The following is an 18,078-nucleotide window of genomic DNA, read 5'->3' as shown; positions in this document are numbered from 1 at the left end:
TCTCGAACGGTTAGAACGAAAGCCTTGAGTTTATGTGTTTCCTACAACTAAGCGAATAGCTGTGGTTCAGATAAAGGCTAAAGCGAACCCATGAGTTATCTGCAGACCTTGGGGCTTTCTCACCACAAGGAGAAAGTTTTAGCGTAATTTTGTAAAAAAAAGAAGCGCATTACAGCACTCGCTGGTCTCCGTACAGAGTTCAGCAAATACAGGAGTGAGCAACGCTGATTTAACGTGTACATCCCCCAGCAGCGAGCTCTGCTTTTCGCCGCCCTGCACTGAGAGCGGGAGGGCTGTAGGGGCCTGCAAGCGGGACAGATCCCGGGAACGCTGCCAGCGAGCGGCCTTCCCTCCTGCAGATGAAGCCCTGCGAAATCTCCCGGTGCCCCAACAACCAGCCGAGTGCACGGACCACGCTCGCGGTCATCCCGGATCTGAAAGTCGGCACAGAAGTTTGAAACAAAAGTAATGAAGTTTGCTCTGTCTCTTTGAGCAGAGCTAATTCTCAGCTGCGTGAAATGGCATAATCAGGTCACTCCTCAATCACCATCCCCTGGAGGCAAAGGAGTCGCTCTTTCATCCATCATTTTGTGAGTGTGGAGAGCAGCCTTTGTAGCAATAACCTGATAAAGCGTTTAATTGATTTACCCACTGCACCCAAGGAAAACGCAGTCGCTCTCAGGAAAACTGATTAGGGATCAGCAAAAGAACGTGAATTTCCTATTTTCTTAGAAATAGTAGGTTAGACCGGGCCTGGCAGCCCGTCGCTGCGCAGGAGTGTCCCGCTGACGCGAGCGGGGGCTGCGGTCACCCACCCTGGCGCTGGGCACCTCCCTGCCCCCGGTTCTTCCCTGCTCCGCAGACCTCGGGCTGCGCTCGATCTGCCTGCGCGGCAGTGGGAGGATTTTCCTGGTGCGGTTACTCATAGCCATGCGAATCCTCATCTCTCCACAGAGAGCAGGAGGCTAAAAAAAGAAAGCATCTTCCGTGGCTTTCCCAAAGCTGCTCCTGGAGCTCTCACACGCCAGCCCCTCTCCGAGGGCCGCCGCTGTTCGCAGAGGGGCTCACGGCAGGGTCCTGCCTTGCTCTTAACCCCCAGGTTGGGGGAGCTTTTGCCTTGGAAAGATGAGCAGCGCGTGGATTTTTTTTTTTTTTTTAATGGAAAAACTCTCAAAGGAATAAAGATTAAAGTCTATTTTTAATCCTCCCCTGCTATCACATCCAGTGGAGGAACGCACTTGACGCAGGGCGAGCAGCAGCGTCCTCCCCTCCCGCAGCCCGGAGACACCCGCCTCATTTCACAGCCTCAGAGGCCGCTTCCAGCACCGGGACCGAGCTCAGCCTTTTATGCTGCCTTCGGCATCAAGGCGAATAAAGCCTGAGCAGCATCAGAGCACAAACCACACACCCTGAAACAGGAGAGCCAGCTCCCAAAGAACAGCCCCCCCTTGAAGACACGCTGGTGGGGTATCTCCTCTCTGGAGAGAAAATCGGTGCTGGGCTTGCTCAGCTTGGCTGGGGATGCTGCTCTTGTGCGCCCAGCCTCTGCTCGGGGGCTTAAAGCCCCCCGCAAGTGCCAAGGTGTTTCCTTAGGCAGCGGGGTGCTGCGGGGTGCTGTCCTTAGGGCTCTCCTAAACCTCCCGAGGGGCTACCGAGCCTCTCTACGCCCACAAGCAGCGGTGGCCAGAGGCAGCCTGTGACGGCGTAGCTTAAGGAGCGATAGCTCTCATCTGCTGATGACCGCGGTCCCCGTCACGGGCAGCGACGGCTGGGCGCTGGAAGCTGGTCTGAGCTCTGCCCCTGCAGCAAGGAAAGCAGCGGAGGCTGGATGTGACTGGGGCCGCTAAAGCCGAGGAGGGGACGTTCTCCGGGCCAGGAGGTGGGATTTCAACACAGCTGTGGTGTTAACAGTTGGACTTGATGATCTTAAAGGTCTTTTCCAACCTAAACGATTCGATGGCTCTATGAGTCTATTTGAGGAGCTGCTGGCCTGCACAAGCTAGCCTGAGCTTGTCCGGGGGGATGAAGGGGGGATGGCCGCAGCCGTCGGTGCAGCGGACCGGCTCCTCCCGGGTCTCCGGCGCTGCGGTGTGCTGTATCCCCTCCGCGCCCCAGGCGCTGAGCCCCTGCCCTCGCTAACGGCCACAGCCGCGAGCGGAGCGGCCGGGAAGCCGGGAGCGAACGCGCACACACGTCCTCCAGCCTTCTGCTGGCAAAAGCGTGCCTAAAACATTGTTGAACCAAGTTAAGCAATTAACGCTTGCTACCTAAACTAGATTTTCTTTTAAAATGGAACCTTTTCTACCTTTAGTCCAAAACACGGCCCACAAGCCTGGGGTTAGAATTATTTTCTTAAAACAAGAGTAGTTATTAGGGGAAATAACGTCCGGCTGCTGCTCCTCGGCTCCCAGCGCCGGGTTTGCTCACGGCGGCAGCTCAGCTCCCGCGTCCCTCGGCGCTGCCGTCGCAGCGTGTGCGTTCCTGCACATTTCTGCTCCTCCCCGCCTGCTTCCCGGATTTCGTGGGCGTGTAACGAACGGGATGGAGGAACGAACCGCGCTTGGATGGGGCCAGCTCTTCGCTTTGGGAATCATCCTGCGTTTTTAATGTTAATTGCGGTCCTCTCCCCTGAAACTTGCTCCGTGCTTCCCAGCTGCGATGCCTGGCTCCCTGTGCGGCTCTTCCCAGAGCCCGCCGGCTCCGAGCCATTCCCTTGCACCCCTGGGACACCCGCTTCGTTGGGCCTCCTGGGAGATGGGTTATCCAAAATGCTCCAGCCAGGACGACGCCAGCGGCCCGGGCAGGACTGGCTGCCACCCGCCATCGGGGCAGGGGGGACACGGGGGGTGTCGGGGCGGGAGCTCCGCTGCGCGCCGAGGCGGTGCCGGAGCTGGCTCCCGGGGACCCGCGGTCGCGCGGGGGGCAGCCGGGCCGCTCCTGCTCCGCGGGGGCCGCTCCTGCTCCGCCTGGACCCGCTCACCCGGCCCCAGCTCGGCCGACGCGCTGCACGAGCACGGGCGCGCCGAGCTGACGCGAAACAGAAAACCAGCCTCCGAAGCGGGTCACTTAGGTCTTTAATAAAATATACAGTATGCATCCCATGCATAGATAGAAAATTAATTTACATGCTCTTTTAATTATTTGCATAATGCTTTTCAATTAATACATGTAATTTCATCTTCACATTTTAATACATTTTGCTACTGGAATATTTATGGAGAGAAGGGGAAAAACCTTCCTTTATTCAAGTAACGGTGCAGCGGGAGCTGGTCGGAGCAGACGAGGGAGCTCGCTGGTCCCAGCTCGCGGTGGGAAGGAGCGTAGAGCAGACCACAAACCATCGATACTGGAAGACTCAATGACACCAGGAGCGTGAGCACCCTCCCATCCCACACCAGTGCTCCCTGGGGACCCCTCCCCGCGTCCCGCTGGGGTTCGGAAAGGCTGGACCCGTACAGGTGTTGGTTTGTCTTTTCTTCCCCACGATCAGCAGATTGCTACAGACAGAGCCAGCACCGGCAACTGCGGCTGTGCCAAAAACCAGCCAGGACAACGAGCGGCGAACACCAGTGTCCAGGTGCCTGGGGCCACCCTGCAGCCACCGACGTGTTTTTGAGGTGATCACAGGGGGCACGCTCCTCCCGCTGGGAACAGGCGTTGCTGGGTGTATTCCTCTGTGCACAACGGAGCTGCACGATTTCCAAACAGAGAACTGGGGGGCAAGGAAAAACTCCGTAGGGAATTAATGCTGTGCCGGGAGCAGCCCCGAACGTGCTGAGCCGGGTGGGGGATCCGGGCGGGAAGGGGCCTGGCGCTCCGGGCAGACCTCCCTGCCCGGCTGTGAGGTGCCCAGAGGCTGCGGTGATGGTGACGGGGAGCAGTGCGAGGTCGCCTCTGCCCCGGCTCTCCGGCGGACACGGCGGGTGCGGAAGGTGGGTGCATTGGCACCCGGGGAGCTGGGCTCCCAGCGGGGACGGAGGTGATGCCCGGGGCGGTGTGACCCCCTCCTTACAGCGCTCCTGCCCCTGCCCGGCCCCAAGGCAGGGAGGGACCGGGCAGCAGAGCGAAGCGGGGCTGGGGGTTGTGGCAAGGGGGACCAGGGCACGTACCGATCCCGGCTGGCTTTGGTCATCTCCACCCCATCGCGGGCTGCTGCAGCCCCCGGGCTCCCTGGCAGCTCCTCCTGCAGTGGAGATCACGAACACACGGCAATGGCAGAGGCGGCTTCTCCGTGCCCGGGAACGTCCCCCCACGTCTGCTCCCCGACAGCCCTTTGCGGGGACTCTGCCTCCTCTCTGCCCGGGGGCTGGGTGCCACCAGCCACCCCTCCGAAACAAAAGCTCCCTGGCACGGGAGCCCCATGGAGTGAAGGGCTTGGGGGGCAGAGCCCCACTGGCTTGGCCCCTCGGTTCCCCCACCGTGATCCCCTCCCGCCGCTCCTGCCATGGAGGGCAGCTGGTGTCCCCCCTGCACCGACAGCGCTCCCGGCTGCGCCGCGCTCCCGCACAGCCCCCAGCTCCCCGGGGCCCCGGCGGTGGCAGCGCAGGAGAGCGGGTAAAGCCCCCTGCAATGGAGGGAAGGTGAGGCCCAGTCGGTCCCACTGCAGGGACTGGGGGCAGCGGGGCTCACCCTGCGCTGGACACTGCATCTCCTCCCGCACAGGCTCATTTCCAGCCCCCTTTCCCCCATGGCCGGCGGGGCGGCTGAGCCTTTCCAGGCTGTTTCCAGCTGGGGATAGGACGAGGCTGGGGCTGGAGTTGATGCCAACCTGGCACAGGACCTGCAAGGGCAGCCAGCCTGCTCGGGGGCTGCCTCCCCCTCCAGCTATTTAACCTCACCCTGGACAACACGAAACCTCAGGGCAGAGTAAAATCCCCCTTCACGAAGCCGGGGCGGTGCCTGCTCGGGGGTCACCTGTATTTCTTTTTTTCTCACTCCCTTTCTGGCAGGGGTATGTCCAGCGCCACGGCCTCTGTTTGCAGCCACGGGGGAGCAGGGCCGTCGCTGGGTGAAGGCTGAGGCACGGCCAGGCGGACCCGGCTGCGGCGTCCCGGGGGTTGGAAGCAGCCGGCACCCGCTGGGCATCTCCTCCAAGCCCTCCTGTCCTTCGCAGGGCAGGGGCGATGCCAGGCGCGGTGCGAGATGGGGAGAGCCTGGCTCCTCCGCCGTGTCCCGGTGCAACAGCCACGTTGTGCTCGTGGTGAGCAAGCGGGTCCTGCGCGCGCCCCGGTGCCGCGGCTCGGTGGGGTCAGGGTGCGGGGTGGGCGCCGGGGGTCAGACCGCGGCGGTCGGGGCTGCCTCTGCCCAGGGAGGTCTCGCTCAGAGCCTCCGAGTCTCGGTCGTGGCTGGAGATGCTCTCCATGTCCTCGGGGTCTTTCTTGCCGCTGTTCCTCACAGCCGCCTCCAGCGCCTTCTGCTTGCGGTAGAAGTGGGAGAACTTGTTGAAGATGATGGTGATGGGCAGCGCCACGACCAGGATGCCCCCCAGGATGCAGCCCGAGGCAGCCAGCTTGCCCGCCACAGTGACGGGCACCACGTCGCCGTAGCCCACGGTGGTCATGCTGACCGTGCCCCACCACCAGCACGCCGGGATGGTGTCAAAGCCAACGTCTTCCTCTTTCTCAGCGGTGTAGGCCACGCCGGAGAAGACGGAGACGCCCACGGCCAGGTAGAGCAGCAGGATCCCCACCTCCCGGTAGCTGTGCTGGAAGGCAAAGCAGAGCGGTGGTCAGCGGGGCCACCGTGCCCGTCACGGCCGGGACACTGGGATCCCGCAGCGCAGATACAGCCCTGCACGCAGGCTCCCTGCACGCCTCCGTCGGAGATCTCGGTGCCTCTGTCCATCTCTGCCATGGGATGTCCCGCTGCGGGGTCGGACTGAGACAGGTCGGGGGGTGCGTGGGTGACCCACACCCGGAGCAGCCGGGAATTCAGCCCTGGCACCCACAGCCACCCCTCTGCCCTCCACCAGCCTGCGAGGGGGAGGCCGTGCCGGGGGGAAAGGGGACCGATCCTTCCCAGGCAGGCAGAGGCTGTTCCCCTGCCTCCAGCTCTTGCTCCGACCTGATCTCGGCTAACAATATTCAGACACACTTTCCTTTTGGCAGGTCCCCAGACACCACCTAACAGGCAGCCTCTAAGCGAAGTGATTTGTATTTTCCCGAGACGCCGGCGATGTGCTCGCAGGGAGGACGCGCGCCTCCGCCGCGGGCTCAGCTCCCGCTCTTCACCCCGGGCTCCCCGGCTGCCGGGCGACCCCATAGCCAGAGCCCCAGGGACTCGCCTGCTCCCTCCTATACCCCAACCCCACCGGGGGCCGTTCAACCCTTCGTTACGCACCTGGGTAGGAGGGATCGGGTGCTCCAGCGAGCAGGGTTCAGGAGGCTTTTGCTCTTTCACGCCGGGGAGGGGTATTGCACCCATGGGACACAGCTCCAGGGGAGGCAGAAACTACTCCCTGCTCCGGTTTCTGTCCCCTGTGGTCCCATTCCTGGGGACACCTGAACCCTGAGGTTCCAGATGGCTTTAACCTGGGTCTAAGCTGGCTACGGGACACCATCAATCCTAACGCAACGCAAGACAGCCGCCGGCTGGGCTCGCTGCGGCGCGGCTGCTGCTGCTCTCTGGCTCAGCCGGGCTGGGCGGCAGCGCCAGTGGCCCCGCAGCACCCCGCAGCAGGGTCAGCCTCCCATCCCTCCCAGCACCCATGGGTGCAGGAGCCAGCTGCAGCGGCGGGGATCTCTGCACTGCCTTGTTGCAGAAAGAAACCTGGGTGGAGGCAGCCAGCCCCGCTCTGCCCCTCCAGCCACCAAACGAAACGAGGTTTCATGGCTACTGGAGGCAAAACTGCAGCTGATCCAACTTGGGGGGCACCAGCCCAGTGGCAAATTTCTCCTGGCTCGGCACCCCAGCCCCAGGGCTGGGTGACGGGTTAGGGGTCGGTGCGGGCACCCACGCAGCACCCGAGGAGCCCGGCGAGGGGTCTCCGGCGGTGTCGGCCGGACAGCCCGAGGGCAGAGGGGCTGGTTCTGGGGGAGAGGTTTCTTGCAGAAACTACCGTTTCTGAGAGAATTACATTTCCCTTCAGGTTTTGCCGCTTCTCTACGGGAGACTCAAAGTGAAGCTCTGGGCTGACACGAACCCAAGCAGCCCTGGTCATCAGGTCAGTCCGGGGATCCAGCCACGGTCAGCGTGGGCTGGCCTCAGCACCCACCCCCACGGGGTGCGGCACCCCCGGCTCGCCGAGCCCCACCCCGAGGGGTCTGGGAGCCCCGGCGAGAGCGGGGCCGTGGGACCCCCAACCTCCCAGTCGGGCACGCGGGACCCAGGGGGACAGACGGACGGCAGTGGTGCGCAACGCTCCTTGAAGAAACCATCATTCCTCTGGTTTCAAACTAAAACATTTTTGTTGCCGTCTTTCTCTGGATATTCTTAATTTTTGAGCAAAATATAAACCTGTGCCAAAAACTTGGGGTGGGGAAAGGCAGCGGGCAGTTTGGGGACGAGGCAGCACGCGATGCCAGGAGGGGGACTGCCAGAGGACAAGCTGGGACCGGGCAAACTGCCACGGGCCAGCGCTGGCACCTGGGCCAGACCCAGCGCCCAGCTCCCGCCCCTGCCCTGCAGCCGGCGAGGCGTCACCGAGAGCCCTGCACGCAGCGGGGACGGGGACCCCGAGCTCTTAAAGCCTCGCAGACCGGGAGGGGACACCGAGCCCCCGTTTTCTGGCAGGGCCAGGCTAAGCACCCGCCAGTGCCAAAGCCACCGCTGTCCTCACAGCATGGCGAGCCCACTCGCTTTTTGATTGTCACAGGCAAATTTCTTGGATGTTTCTGCCCGCTGATCCGCCAGCTTGCTCTTCGTCTTTTGGGGAAAGGGAAGCAGAGCTCTGATTGTGGGGTTTTGTTCCCAGTCTCCTAACAGCCAGAGAATGCTTTATTGGAGACCACGTAATGACTGAATGAAACAACATTTGAGCAAAGCAAACAGCAGAAGATGTGGGAAAAGAGCTTCCGCGGTCAAGACGAGACATAAAGGAGGTGGATTCACGGCAGGGAGCGAGAAGACTTTGCTTAGACTGCTGGCAAAAGCTGCTCAGCTAATGCCAGTAATACCGAGGGGAAATAATCCTCCTCCGCCGTCGCCTGTGGCTGCAGATGCCCTGTAGCAGCTCCGAGGGAGCTCCTGGGGATGGACAGACAGCTCAGAGCCCCCGAGTTTCGAGGGTGCATCGCTTGGCCGTGAAAGGCTTGCTCCTGGCTGGAGCTTAACAGCACGTCTGCACGTCCCAGCTGGGGAGCAGCAGAGCCGAACAACCTTATACATTTTTAAAGAGTATCAGTTGTGGCCCTGGGATGTGTTGGAGGGTGAAGACAAGGGGGAAGTCAGGCAGCTCGATAGCTCCTGCTGCTTTAATTTACAAGCAGGGTCAGGGCTTGCGGCACAGGGGAGGCTCCCAGCTGATCCTCAGGTACTGGTTGCCACCTATTTGCAGCCATTTATCCTCAAAACATGTGGTTTGCTCATTGATCCGGGAGCAGGCAGCCGCAGCTGGGGTTCGGGTGGGCTGCGGGCTGAGCGAGCAGCCAGCCCTGGGCGAGGCGATGCTGGGGGATAAAAGGCTCCGGGGAAGGAGCCACCCCACAGCAGCCTCGCTGGGCTCCTGCCCCTGCAGGTCTGCCTGCCCCGGGGCAGCCCCGGGCTGTGCACGGGCTCCTTCCCCGGCTCCTTCCCCTGCTGAACGCGTAGCTTTCCTCCAGTACCGCAGAAGACGCACGAAGTGGAAGAGCCCAGTTTGAGCCTGGCTGGAGACACCAGCACGGCGACCGAGCGTGGAGACGGCCCGTGGCAGCGACAGCGTCTGCTGCCCGGGGACGTGCAGCTCCGGCTCTGCCAAGCTGTTGGTGTATTTAGGCCCCCGAGGGGACAGACAGCAACTCCGGCGGATCCCTGCGGACACCTGAACTGCTCAGCGCCGCACACCTATTGACTGCCAGTGGGAGACAGGCACCAAACCCGCACCCGGGAGGCGGCAGCAGCGGTAATGGATGTCGTGCACGGCAGGGAGGAAGAGCAGAGGCGTGTGGGAAGCTTCTCTTCAAATTAAATAGACCCTGGATCAGGCCCCAAGCAATCTGAAGCTGGTTCAGAGTTTATGATGCACAAATGACAGAAATCCCTCTGCTAGCACTTTTGTGGCAGGGGAACGATTACTCAGCTTGCCAGAGCCATCGCTCCGCTTCCTGGCTGTTAACGGCTTCACTCCTCTGCTGCTGCTTTATGCTCTTGCAATAGGAAGTAAATTATGATTAACAAGACGTTGTAATTTATGCGCCCAGTAAATCACAATGCCAAGCTGCTGCGTCAGACTTGTGTCTTCGCTCAGCCCCATTTGCAGCTGGCTCCGGAGCCCCTGGGAAGCGGCACTTTCCAGCACGTCACCGGGTGAATCAGCGGCGCGGCAGAGGCCGGAGCCGGGACGCTGCCGGCTGCCCGGATCTCGTCTGCTGCTTAATAACACGCAGATGAGCCCACCAGTCCCTGCTCTGCTGCAATGTGGTGTTCACGCTTAAATGGAGCACAGACAGGGTTCAGGGAGCCCTTCCCATGGGTACGATTTTATTTAAATTCTGCAAGCAGTGTTACAGGGGTCTGTCGCTTGCTAATTGCTCTTTCAAGGTGAGCGTTCAGAAGTATGATGCAGGTAGGACTTCAGGCAGCTTTGTTTCCAATAATCCTCCACGGAGCCCGTTTTCAGCAGGCTTTGAGGATGCCGGGAATTTTTCCCCCCATTTTTTCTGACGTTCTGTGGGATTTGCAGGATTAGTGCTGGGCTGGGCCAGTCCTGCTTCACAGCAGAAGCTGGCAGAAGACCTTTCCTACTGCCCATGCTTGTCCCCAGCCACGCTCGAGGGGTGCTTTTCCCCATGGCTCACCCATGGGAACGGGTCCAACACTGGTAGTCGAGTCCTGCCGACACCAGGCCCTCCCATGCCGGCCCTGCCACGGCTGCAGCGGTGAGAAACGGGGTGTCCCCAGCCGCGGCTGTGCCCGCTTCATCCCTGCCACGGTGGGAGCAGCACCAGGAGCTGCGGCTCTGGCCCCTGCCAGGCGCCGGGTGGGAGGAGAGCATCCCTTCGGCTGAGTTTCAAGCTCTGTTACGAAGATTGCTTTCCTTGGCCATTTGTTTGGCACAGCCTTTGTTTGAAGGAGGAAAAAGTACAGGGACATTTCGTGAGCAGTGCCTGAGCACCAGTCTTCTGGGTTAAATGCGGGGACCCGAGGTGGTCCCACGAGGAGATGTTCGCCCCGGCGACCCCCTCCCTGCGCCCAGCACAAGCCCTGTGTGTGGTGGGGCGTCGGGAGCCTGTGTCGCTCTGCGCCTTGGCAGGCTCGAGGATCGGCTTGAGGATTTCTCTTGATGTGGTCGCCAAGAATCGGAGACAATTAAAGGCTGAGTTTAATCGGTCTCTGCATCAGGCTGGATTTTCTGTGTAAGCGCAGGAGGCCAGGGGACGGTTTCACCCTCCGCAGATTCGGGCTCGTGGCCCTCGGCATGGGGGGGACGGAGGAGGGAGGGCCGGCGGGGCAGAGCCGCGAGCTGCACAGGGCACCGGGGCTGGTCCGTGCTGCGCAGCCGAGCTGCGGCGGTGGAGGTCTGGGCCGCAGTGCCAGGCTGGTGAGGATTTCACGATAGCTTTGTGCTTGGACTCTTGCCACAGCTGATCTTGGTCTGTCTAAGGGGGCTGGGGGTGCGCAGAGGGGGCTGGAGAGACGCAGCCTTGGGGCACGCTGTGGGGGATGAGGGGCGTGAGAGGAGGCACTCGTCCCCCCAGGCCTGCAGGGGTGCCGCCTCCCAGCGTGCCTGGACCCTGCTCCTTCACCCTCTCAGCATCTCCGCATCCAGCTCTCCCTCCTGAGGACCGCACGGTCCTGGGGCCAGCCTCCCCCACCCCGCGTGTCCTGCTTTCCCTGAGCCTCTCCAGCACCCCGAGGGGCAGCTGCTGGCGGACGGGCTCTGCTGGGGACACGCACCCTGCCTTGGGCTGGTTGTCCCAGGCCCTGCAGCTAACCTTCTGCTCTTCTATTGCTGCTCTGCACCACCCATGATTGACCATGTGCCAGTCCCAACCTCATCATACCCAGGAGCATCCAAGCGTCAGCTCAGCTGGACCAGGATCTCTCTCTCTCCCTAGATGGGCAGACACCGAGGGCTGGACGCTGGCCTCTGGCCAGCTGGCAGCCTGCCCTTAGGAGGTTCCCCCTCCTCCCAGACTGGGGACAGGAGCAGCTCTGAGCCGTACACGCTGGTGCTGGTTGCCCCAGCAGCTGCTGGCTGGCCCGGTCCCTGTTCAGCAGGCCGCTCGCAGCCTGGCTCGGCGCTGACCCAGAGGTGGGCCATCACCATCCGCCCATGCGCGGCTGAGTCCGTTCCAACACCGTGCAACGGGGCTCGCACACCGTGGTGGGGAAGGGGTGGCTGGGTCCCTGGAAGCACCAGTTCTGCGTGAAGCAAAGTCTGCAAGCAATGGGGTGAATTGCTGTTTGCTCCAAGCGCGCGTACAAAGAGGGCGCACGCAGCGCTCCTCGCAGCGCTCCTCGCACTCGGTTGCTTGAGCAGACAGACAGACCAACAGCCCAGCCCACCGTCCCAAGCGTGCTCACCAGCCGCTACCCGGAGCTGGCAGCTCACTGGGAACGGGAATGTCCACATTCCCCAGCCATACCAGAGCTCTCCTTCTTACCCACAGACCCTAGGAGTAGATAAGGAGATAGAGAGCCAGTTTACCTTCAAGGTGGCCCCCAGCGACCTCAGTCCGGTGGAGTGCCGAGCCAGCTTCAGCACCCGGAATATCCTCATGAGCCGAAACACCTGCACGACCTTGCCCAGGTTGCCCAGCTCCGAGTCACTGCCCATGGTCACGTCCACCAAGAGGGTGAAGTAGAAGGGCAGCACCGAGACAATGTCAATCAGGTTCAGCGGGTGCTTGAAGAACTTCCTGGGGTTGGGGGAGAGCAGGAGGCGGGAAGACACTTCGAAGGTGAACCAGGAGATGCAGAAATACTCCAGCTTGTGCAGGACAGGTTCATCGAGCAGGTTGCCGTTCTCATCCACCTCCTGGTACTCGGGCATGCTGTGGATGCACATGGTGGCTATGGAAACCAGCACCACGCTGATGGACACGAAGCTGAAGAGTTTGCTGGGGATGGAGTAGCCGGGGTTCTCCATGGTGAGCCAGAGGCGTTTGCGCACGTTGCCGCAGCGCAGCGTGCTGTAGCGCAGCAGGTCGTGGTTGATGTCGGAGATCTCATCGGGGGACGTGTCCACGCTGCTGACCTCACTCTCCTCGTCCCAGTTGTGGTGCCGGCTCTCCAGCTTGCGCTCGTGGTAGCGGTAGCTGCAGCAGGAGTCCAGGAAGAACTCGTTGATGCCCCAGTACTCGATCTCCTGGCAGAAGGAGAAGACGCACAGCTCCTCCATGACGTGCAGCTTCCCCGTCTGGTAGAAGTGGAGCACGTAGAGGAAGAAGCCGGGGTTTCGGTCGAAGTAGAACTCCCTGGCGCTCACGTCGTAGTCATCGCAGAGCTGCAGGATGGACTCCTCCGAGTCGCAGGAGAGCAGGCGTCCCAGGCGGGTGTCGGGGAACTTGGAGAGGGCGCTGGAGCTGAGCCGCCGCCTCAGACCCCCCACGTTGATGTTGATAACGTCCTCCTCAAAACCGGGACCCCAGTAATTTAAGGTCTTGTTGACCATGATCAGCAGAACGGGAGCTGGTTCCACCTGCGGGCGAGACACAGCGGGGCTGGAGGGGACGCAGGGCTCCCCTCGCTCCGGGTCCTCCCGGGGGGGAGGGCCAGAAGCACCCTGCGGAGTGAGGAGGGGTGTTTGCATTTTGAAAAGTGAGGACCAAGGAGAAGGGAGGGGAGTGAAACAGCTTTGGGCAGTTGTTCTTTGCTGGTGTGGAAGGGGAGGGGGAAAAAAGCCAATTATTTTTCCAGGTCAAACTTTTCCTTGCCTTTTTTTTTAACCTCAAAGCTTCTCCCCTTGCTAATGGCCTAAGGAAGGCAGGTTACTGCACCTCCGGCACCTCATCCACGGGGCTTTCCTTGTTCAAACAGGTAATTAGTCGCTGAAGGGAAGATTTTTCCCCCAAAGAGCCTCCCCTGTGGAAAAACCAGATCTCGCGCTGCCCCGTGCTCATGAAATCCCTGCCGCAGTGATTCTGCCCACGAGCTCTGTAGCCCAGCTACCGGCGTTGCTCATTAGCCCTGGCCACAAAGTCCTTCGGAGGTGCGATCTTCCCAGCAGCAGAGGCAGTTTTGCCAAAATCAAAGTGTTTTCACAGAAGGTGTCGGTTTTAGGGAGAATTTCAGTGGAAGAAGTGTCAAAACAATTCATCTGCCTGCTTTGTTTCCTCTTGTGTGTTCTGTCATGTAAAATATTAAGATTTTTTTTATAATGTTGAAACATAACACAAACATGATTCAGAATCGTTGATGACTCTGAATTAAAAACCTGTACGTTGGGAGGGAAATAAAAATCAAAGTTTTGATTTCTCTTGTCTTTCAGGATTTTAGAAGTTTTGGGGAGCTGGGGTTTTCCATTCAGCAGAAATTGCATTTTCTAATGAGAGGCAGTTAAAGCATCTAACAGAGAAGCATTCCCACACCTGCAAACGCGCTCCCCCATCTTGATGAGAAGCTTAGAATATAAAGGCAAGCGAAAAGCTTTGTGATCTTCCTGTGTCACCTTGAAATCAGACTTCTCCACCTACCTTCGTCATCAAAACGCCAGGGACGTGCGGAGCAGCCCCGTGCCCAGGCGGTGCCCCCGCTCCTGGCACGGGCGCGGGGTGTCCTCGGGAGGGACACCGCGTTCGCTCTCTCGGTCGAGGAATTACATTTTCCCCCATGCATCGGCTGTTTTGGAAAAATCCCGCTGTCGGGCGTGACTTGCTCCTGAGCTCTGCTCACACTTCCAGGGGCGCTGCTGGTACCGACGCGACTTCTGCAGCCGCCGCTGCTTTTGCTGCCGCGGTCACTGAGGCACTGGTGACCTCCAGAGTAGCCCAGCTCCCATCTCAAAGGCTTCCCTCCCTGGTTTTAACCAGCCAGCTGCTCATCCGAAAAACCCCTCGCCTTCTCTGCCTTGTGCCGCCCACTTAAGTTTTCAAACTTTCAGGTGGTGCAGAGGCCGCAAACAGGCGGCGGGAGATGAGGGAAAAGGCTGCAGCGGCCCCGCGGCGATGCCGAGGTGCCACCGGCCCCCGCACAGGACAGCCGGGTCCGACGGCAGCCCCCGAGGGCCAAGGCCAGGTCGGTGACACGAGGCGGGTCCCCCCCGCCCAAGGGAACCCCGGTTCCCCTGCAGCCCCCCTCACTCCCCGGACGCCTCACGGGGTTTGCGGGGCGAACGCCGAAGCAGGGGAAGGGCTCTGCGCCTTTCCCAGTGCCTGAGAAATGCGGCGTAAAAGGTTTGGCAGGCCGGGAGGGACCTGGGGAACACGCTCACATCTAAATCTGGAGGTCAGAGCAGCGCTGCAGAGGAACAGGTAGTGGAATAGCGGTTAGAAATACACCCCAGAGGTGTGTTTTTAAGCTGAGCAGGGCTATGGGTGCGGCAACTGCCAGATTTGTGCGAAATAGCCTGGCAAAGGCATCTGCTAACTCCGCTGCAGCTCAGAGCCAGGGCTCCTTAAAGACACAGGCTTTGCACCGCCAAGCCAGCGGTTCCCATTACACCAGGTCTGGAGGAGGCAACCGGCTCGCGATAAGCCTCAGAGCTTAACGGACTCATTGTCTTGCCTTCCAGAGGGGAGGAGAAGAAAAGCAGGATCAACTTGTTTAATGCTTGAGACAAAGGCAAGGGAGAAAAAGGGGTGTAAAAACTCCTTTTCAGGGATAAATTGGAATTTCTGTGCCAGATTAGCTTTTCCAGGGAAGACATCACACAGCCCATCTGTGGGGTGGGGATGACTAATCCAGGTTCCTTCCAGAAGGATGCTCATGCCTCCAGGCTACAAACACACCCGGGGCCGTGGGGGTGGGTCCGTGGGCTCCCGCGTATCCCACACCCCGCCGCAGCCTCTCCCCGCACCCGCCCTGCCCAGCAGCCGCTCCCGACCAGGCCAAATGTCACCCAAACCAAAGGGAAGGTGGCTCTGGGGCTGGGCTGGGGCACGGGGCAGCCCGGGTGGCCACCGGGGGCCGCGCTGGGGCGGCGGGGCAAGCCCAGAGCCGTGCTCCAGCGCAGCAGGACCAGCCCCAGTGCACGGCTGGGCGGCACTGGGCGCCCAACCCTCGGGGCCAGGAGGGAGCCGGCTCCCACCTCTCTCCCAGCTCAAAAAAAGAGTGGGTGTCAGGACCCCGCAAGCCTTTGTACCCCAGGGAAATCCCTCCCTCCCTCCCTCCCTCGCAGGGAGCCGGGTCGCCAGCCGGCTGAGATGCTCCTGTCTGATGTTTGCTTCTGAAGAGAGCAAATTATTTCTGCCCACATACAGCTTTCATCGGGGAATCTAAAGCAGCAATTAATAGTTTTATAATTCTTTTGCCTACTCGTTTCACGACTAGCTAAGCTCAGCTTTAGAACAAAACTGAGGTCTGAGCTAAGGCCTGGCGCGATCTCCCCTGTCGGGTGATCAAAGCTTGCGCCCGCCTCGCGTTTGCAGGGGTGTCTGCTGGGAGACAGCAGCTCTCGCTAGGAAGGTCGGGTGGTTTTTTATTTGAAAGCACAATGGACAGACAATACAAATGTGTCTGTCTGGAATAAGGTGAATTTGCAAAATTTTCCTTTAGTTAAAGCAAAATTTCCATAAATGATTGGTAGAATAGAACAGATAAAGCCAGTCTCTTTCTGGGAAATTTTGAAATATATTGTAAGCTATTTTAAGGAGACAACCATCAGAATTACACAAGCCCAGTGCAAGCTGGGTGTTGGGCATTCGAATGAATATGTATCTTGCGGAGAAAAAAAATCTCTGATATATGCATTTATGACAGTAAAAAATATAAAAACAGATCAAGCATATCTGTAAGAAATGCTAGAAGATTTTCCCTTGACAACATATTTTTTTCTTAAAGGCTTTCAAATGGAAGTTATGTGTATTTATTCTAACTGGCAGAAGGGACCCAAGGGAGTGGGAAGGAGGATGCTAACAGACATTCAAGCGAGGATGCAGCAAGCGCAGGGAGCATTGCACACAGGGGCTTTTCCAACCAGGTACAGCGGATTTAGATTAACGGTCCAAATAAAAAGCCCTGTACTTACAGCTCAGCGAGGCTTCCCGGCGGGGAGTCGTGTGCCTGCTCTCAAAGGAGCCATTGGAAGTGCGTAGAGAGGGAGGAAACCCTCATCCTGTGCCTGTAGCCCCCGCCGCCCTGTCACCCCGGGCTCGCCAGCCTGCGCCTCCCGGGTGTGCAGGGCCGGCGGCTGCAAAGGGCCGCAGCAGCCCTGGGTGGGATGCCCATGGGGCTGGGGGGGCTGGGGGTCCCCGCTGGGTACCTGGGGGGAGCGGGCCTGGCTGAGCTCCCGGCCCCTGCGGGATGGTGTCCCCATCAGCCGGGGGCTGGGGGAGACGCCTGCTTTCTGCTCGTCCCAAAGTGCCCCTGCAGAGTCCTGTCCCCATGGCTGAGCCCTGTCCCCACTGCTGAGCCCTGTCCCCATCGCTGAGCATCCCTGTCCCCATGGCTGAGCCCTGTCCCCACTGCTGAGCCCTGTCCCCATCGCTGAGCATCCCTGTCCCCATGGCTGAACCCTGTCCCCACTGCTGAGCCCTGTCCCCGTGGCTGAGCCCTGTCCCCATCGCTGAGCGTCCCTGTCCCCATGGCTGAGCCCTGTCCCCATGGCTGAGCCCTGTCCCCATGGCTGAGCGTCCCTGTCCCCATGGCTGAGCCCTGTCCCCGTGGCTGAGCCCTGTTCCCATCGCCGAGCCCTGTCCCCATCGCTGTGTGTCCCTGTCCCCGTCCCCATCGCCAAGCCCTGTCCCCATCGCTGAGCGTCCCTGTCCCCATGGCTGAGCCCTGTCCCCGTGGCTGAGCCCTGTCCCCATCGCTGTGTGTCCCTGTCCCCATGGCTGAGCGTCCCTGTCCCCATCGGCCTGAAGACGCTCAGGACCGAGCCCCTCCTCCGGCGGGGCCCTGCAGGCGGCAGGGGAGCGAGGAAGGGAGCGAGGAAGGGGGATTCCCACCGCTGCGGGCAGGGCCGGAGCTGCCGCCGTGCGCTGAGGCCGCCGGAGCGGCCAGGGCTGGGGGTGCAGCCGGCGGGGGCTCCCCGCCCGCCTCGGGGCGCAGGGGGGGATCCCCGGCAGCTCGGGCTGCCCTGCCCCGGGCCACCCCCGCTCCCAGCTCCCGGGCAGCGGGTGCACAGCTCCCCGGAGGGGACCCCCGCGCCCTGCCCTGCTCCCCGGGGAGGGGGAGATGCAGCCCCCGGAGGGGGGGAGGCTTCGGGGACGGGGGGGGGGGTCCCCTGCAGCCGCCCCGGCTCCCAGCAGCAGCCCGGGATGTGGCTGCTGGCACGGCGGCTCCCTGCTCATCCCGGGCTGTCGGCGCCTCGCTTCCCCGCTCATCCCGGGGTGCCGCTGCCCCCGGCCCTGCTCACGCCCCCACGCCGCTGCTCCGGCTGCCCTCTCACCCCGGGGTGCCGGTGCCCCGGGTGCCCGCCGCGCCCCGGGGTGCTGAGCCCTGCAGTGCCCGGGGATGCCGGGACCCGGGGTTCCCGGGATGCCGGTGCCCCGCTCCCTGCTGTTCCCTGCCTTGCCGGTCTCACGCTCCTCGCCGCGCCCCGGGATGCCGGTGCCTGCAGCTCCCCGCGATACCCGTGCCCCGGATCCCCGCGATGCCGGTGCCTGCAGCTCCCCGCGATGCCCGTGCCCCGGATCCCCGGGATGCCGGTACCCTGGGTCCCCGCCCCGCCCCGGGATGCCGGTGCCCCGGATCCCCGCGCTGCCGGTGCCTGCCGCCCCCCGCGCTGCCGGTGCCCCGGGTCCCCGCCCCGCCCGGGGGTGCCGGTGCCTGCAGAGCCCCGGGGTGCCGGTGCCCCGGTCCCCGCGATGCCGGTGCCCGCAGACCCCCGGGCGCCGG

At 61.5% G+C, this 18,078-nt stretch overlaps 1 protein-coding gene across 1 annotated transcript; it reads right to left on the bottom strand.

Annotated features, from left to right (window-relative positions):
• Positions 1–5,248: 5,248 nt before the first annotated feature.
• Positions 5,249–17,638, bottom strand: KCNS1 (potassium voltage-gated channel modifier subfamily S member 1; the record flags this gene model as incomplete). The annotated part of the gene is made up of 3 exons (XM_082325643.1): positions 17,630–17,638; positions 11,789–12,781; positions 5,249–5,704 (listed from the first exon to the last, which is right to left on the bottom strand). The coding sequence occupies exons 2-3, from the start codon at positions 12,752–12,754 to the stop codon at positions 5,249–5,251; spliced, it is 1,422 nt and encodes a 473-aa protein (XP_082181769.1). The 5' UTR covers positions 12,755–12,781; positions 17,630–17,638.
• Between the last annotated feature and the right edge of the window lie 440 nt (positions 17,639–18,078).

This window comes from Platalea leucorodia (genome assembly GCF_965183815.1).
Source record: "Platalea leucorodia genome assembly, chromosome: 13".
Classification (NCBI taxonomy): Eukaryota; Metazoa; Chordata; class Aves; order Pelecaniformes; family Threskiornithidae; genus Platalea; species Platalea leucorodia.
The sequence above is the reverse complement of the archived record's forward strand: the minus strand, read 5'-3'. Positions and strand labels throughout refer to the sequence as shown.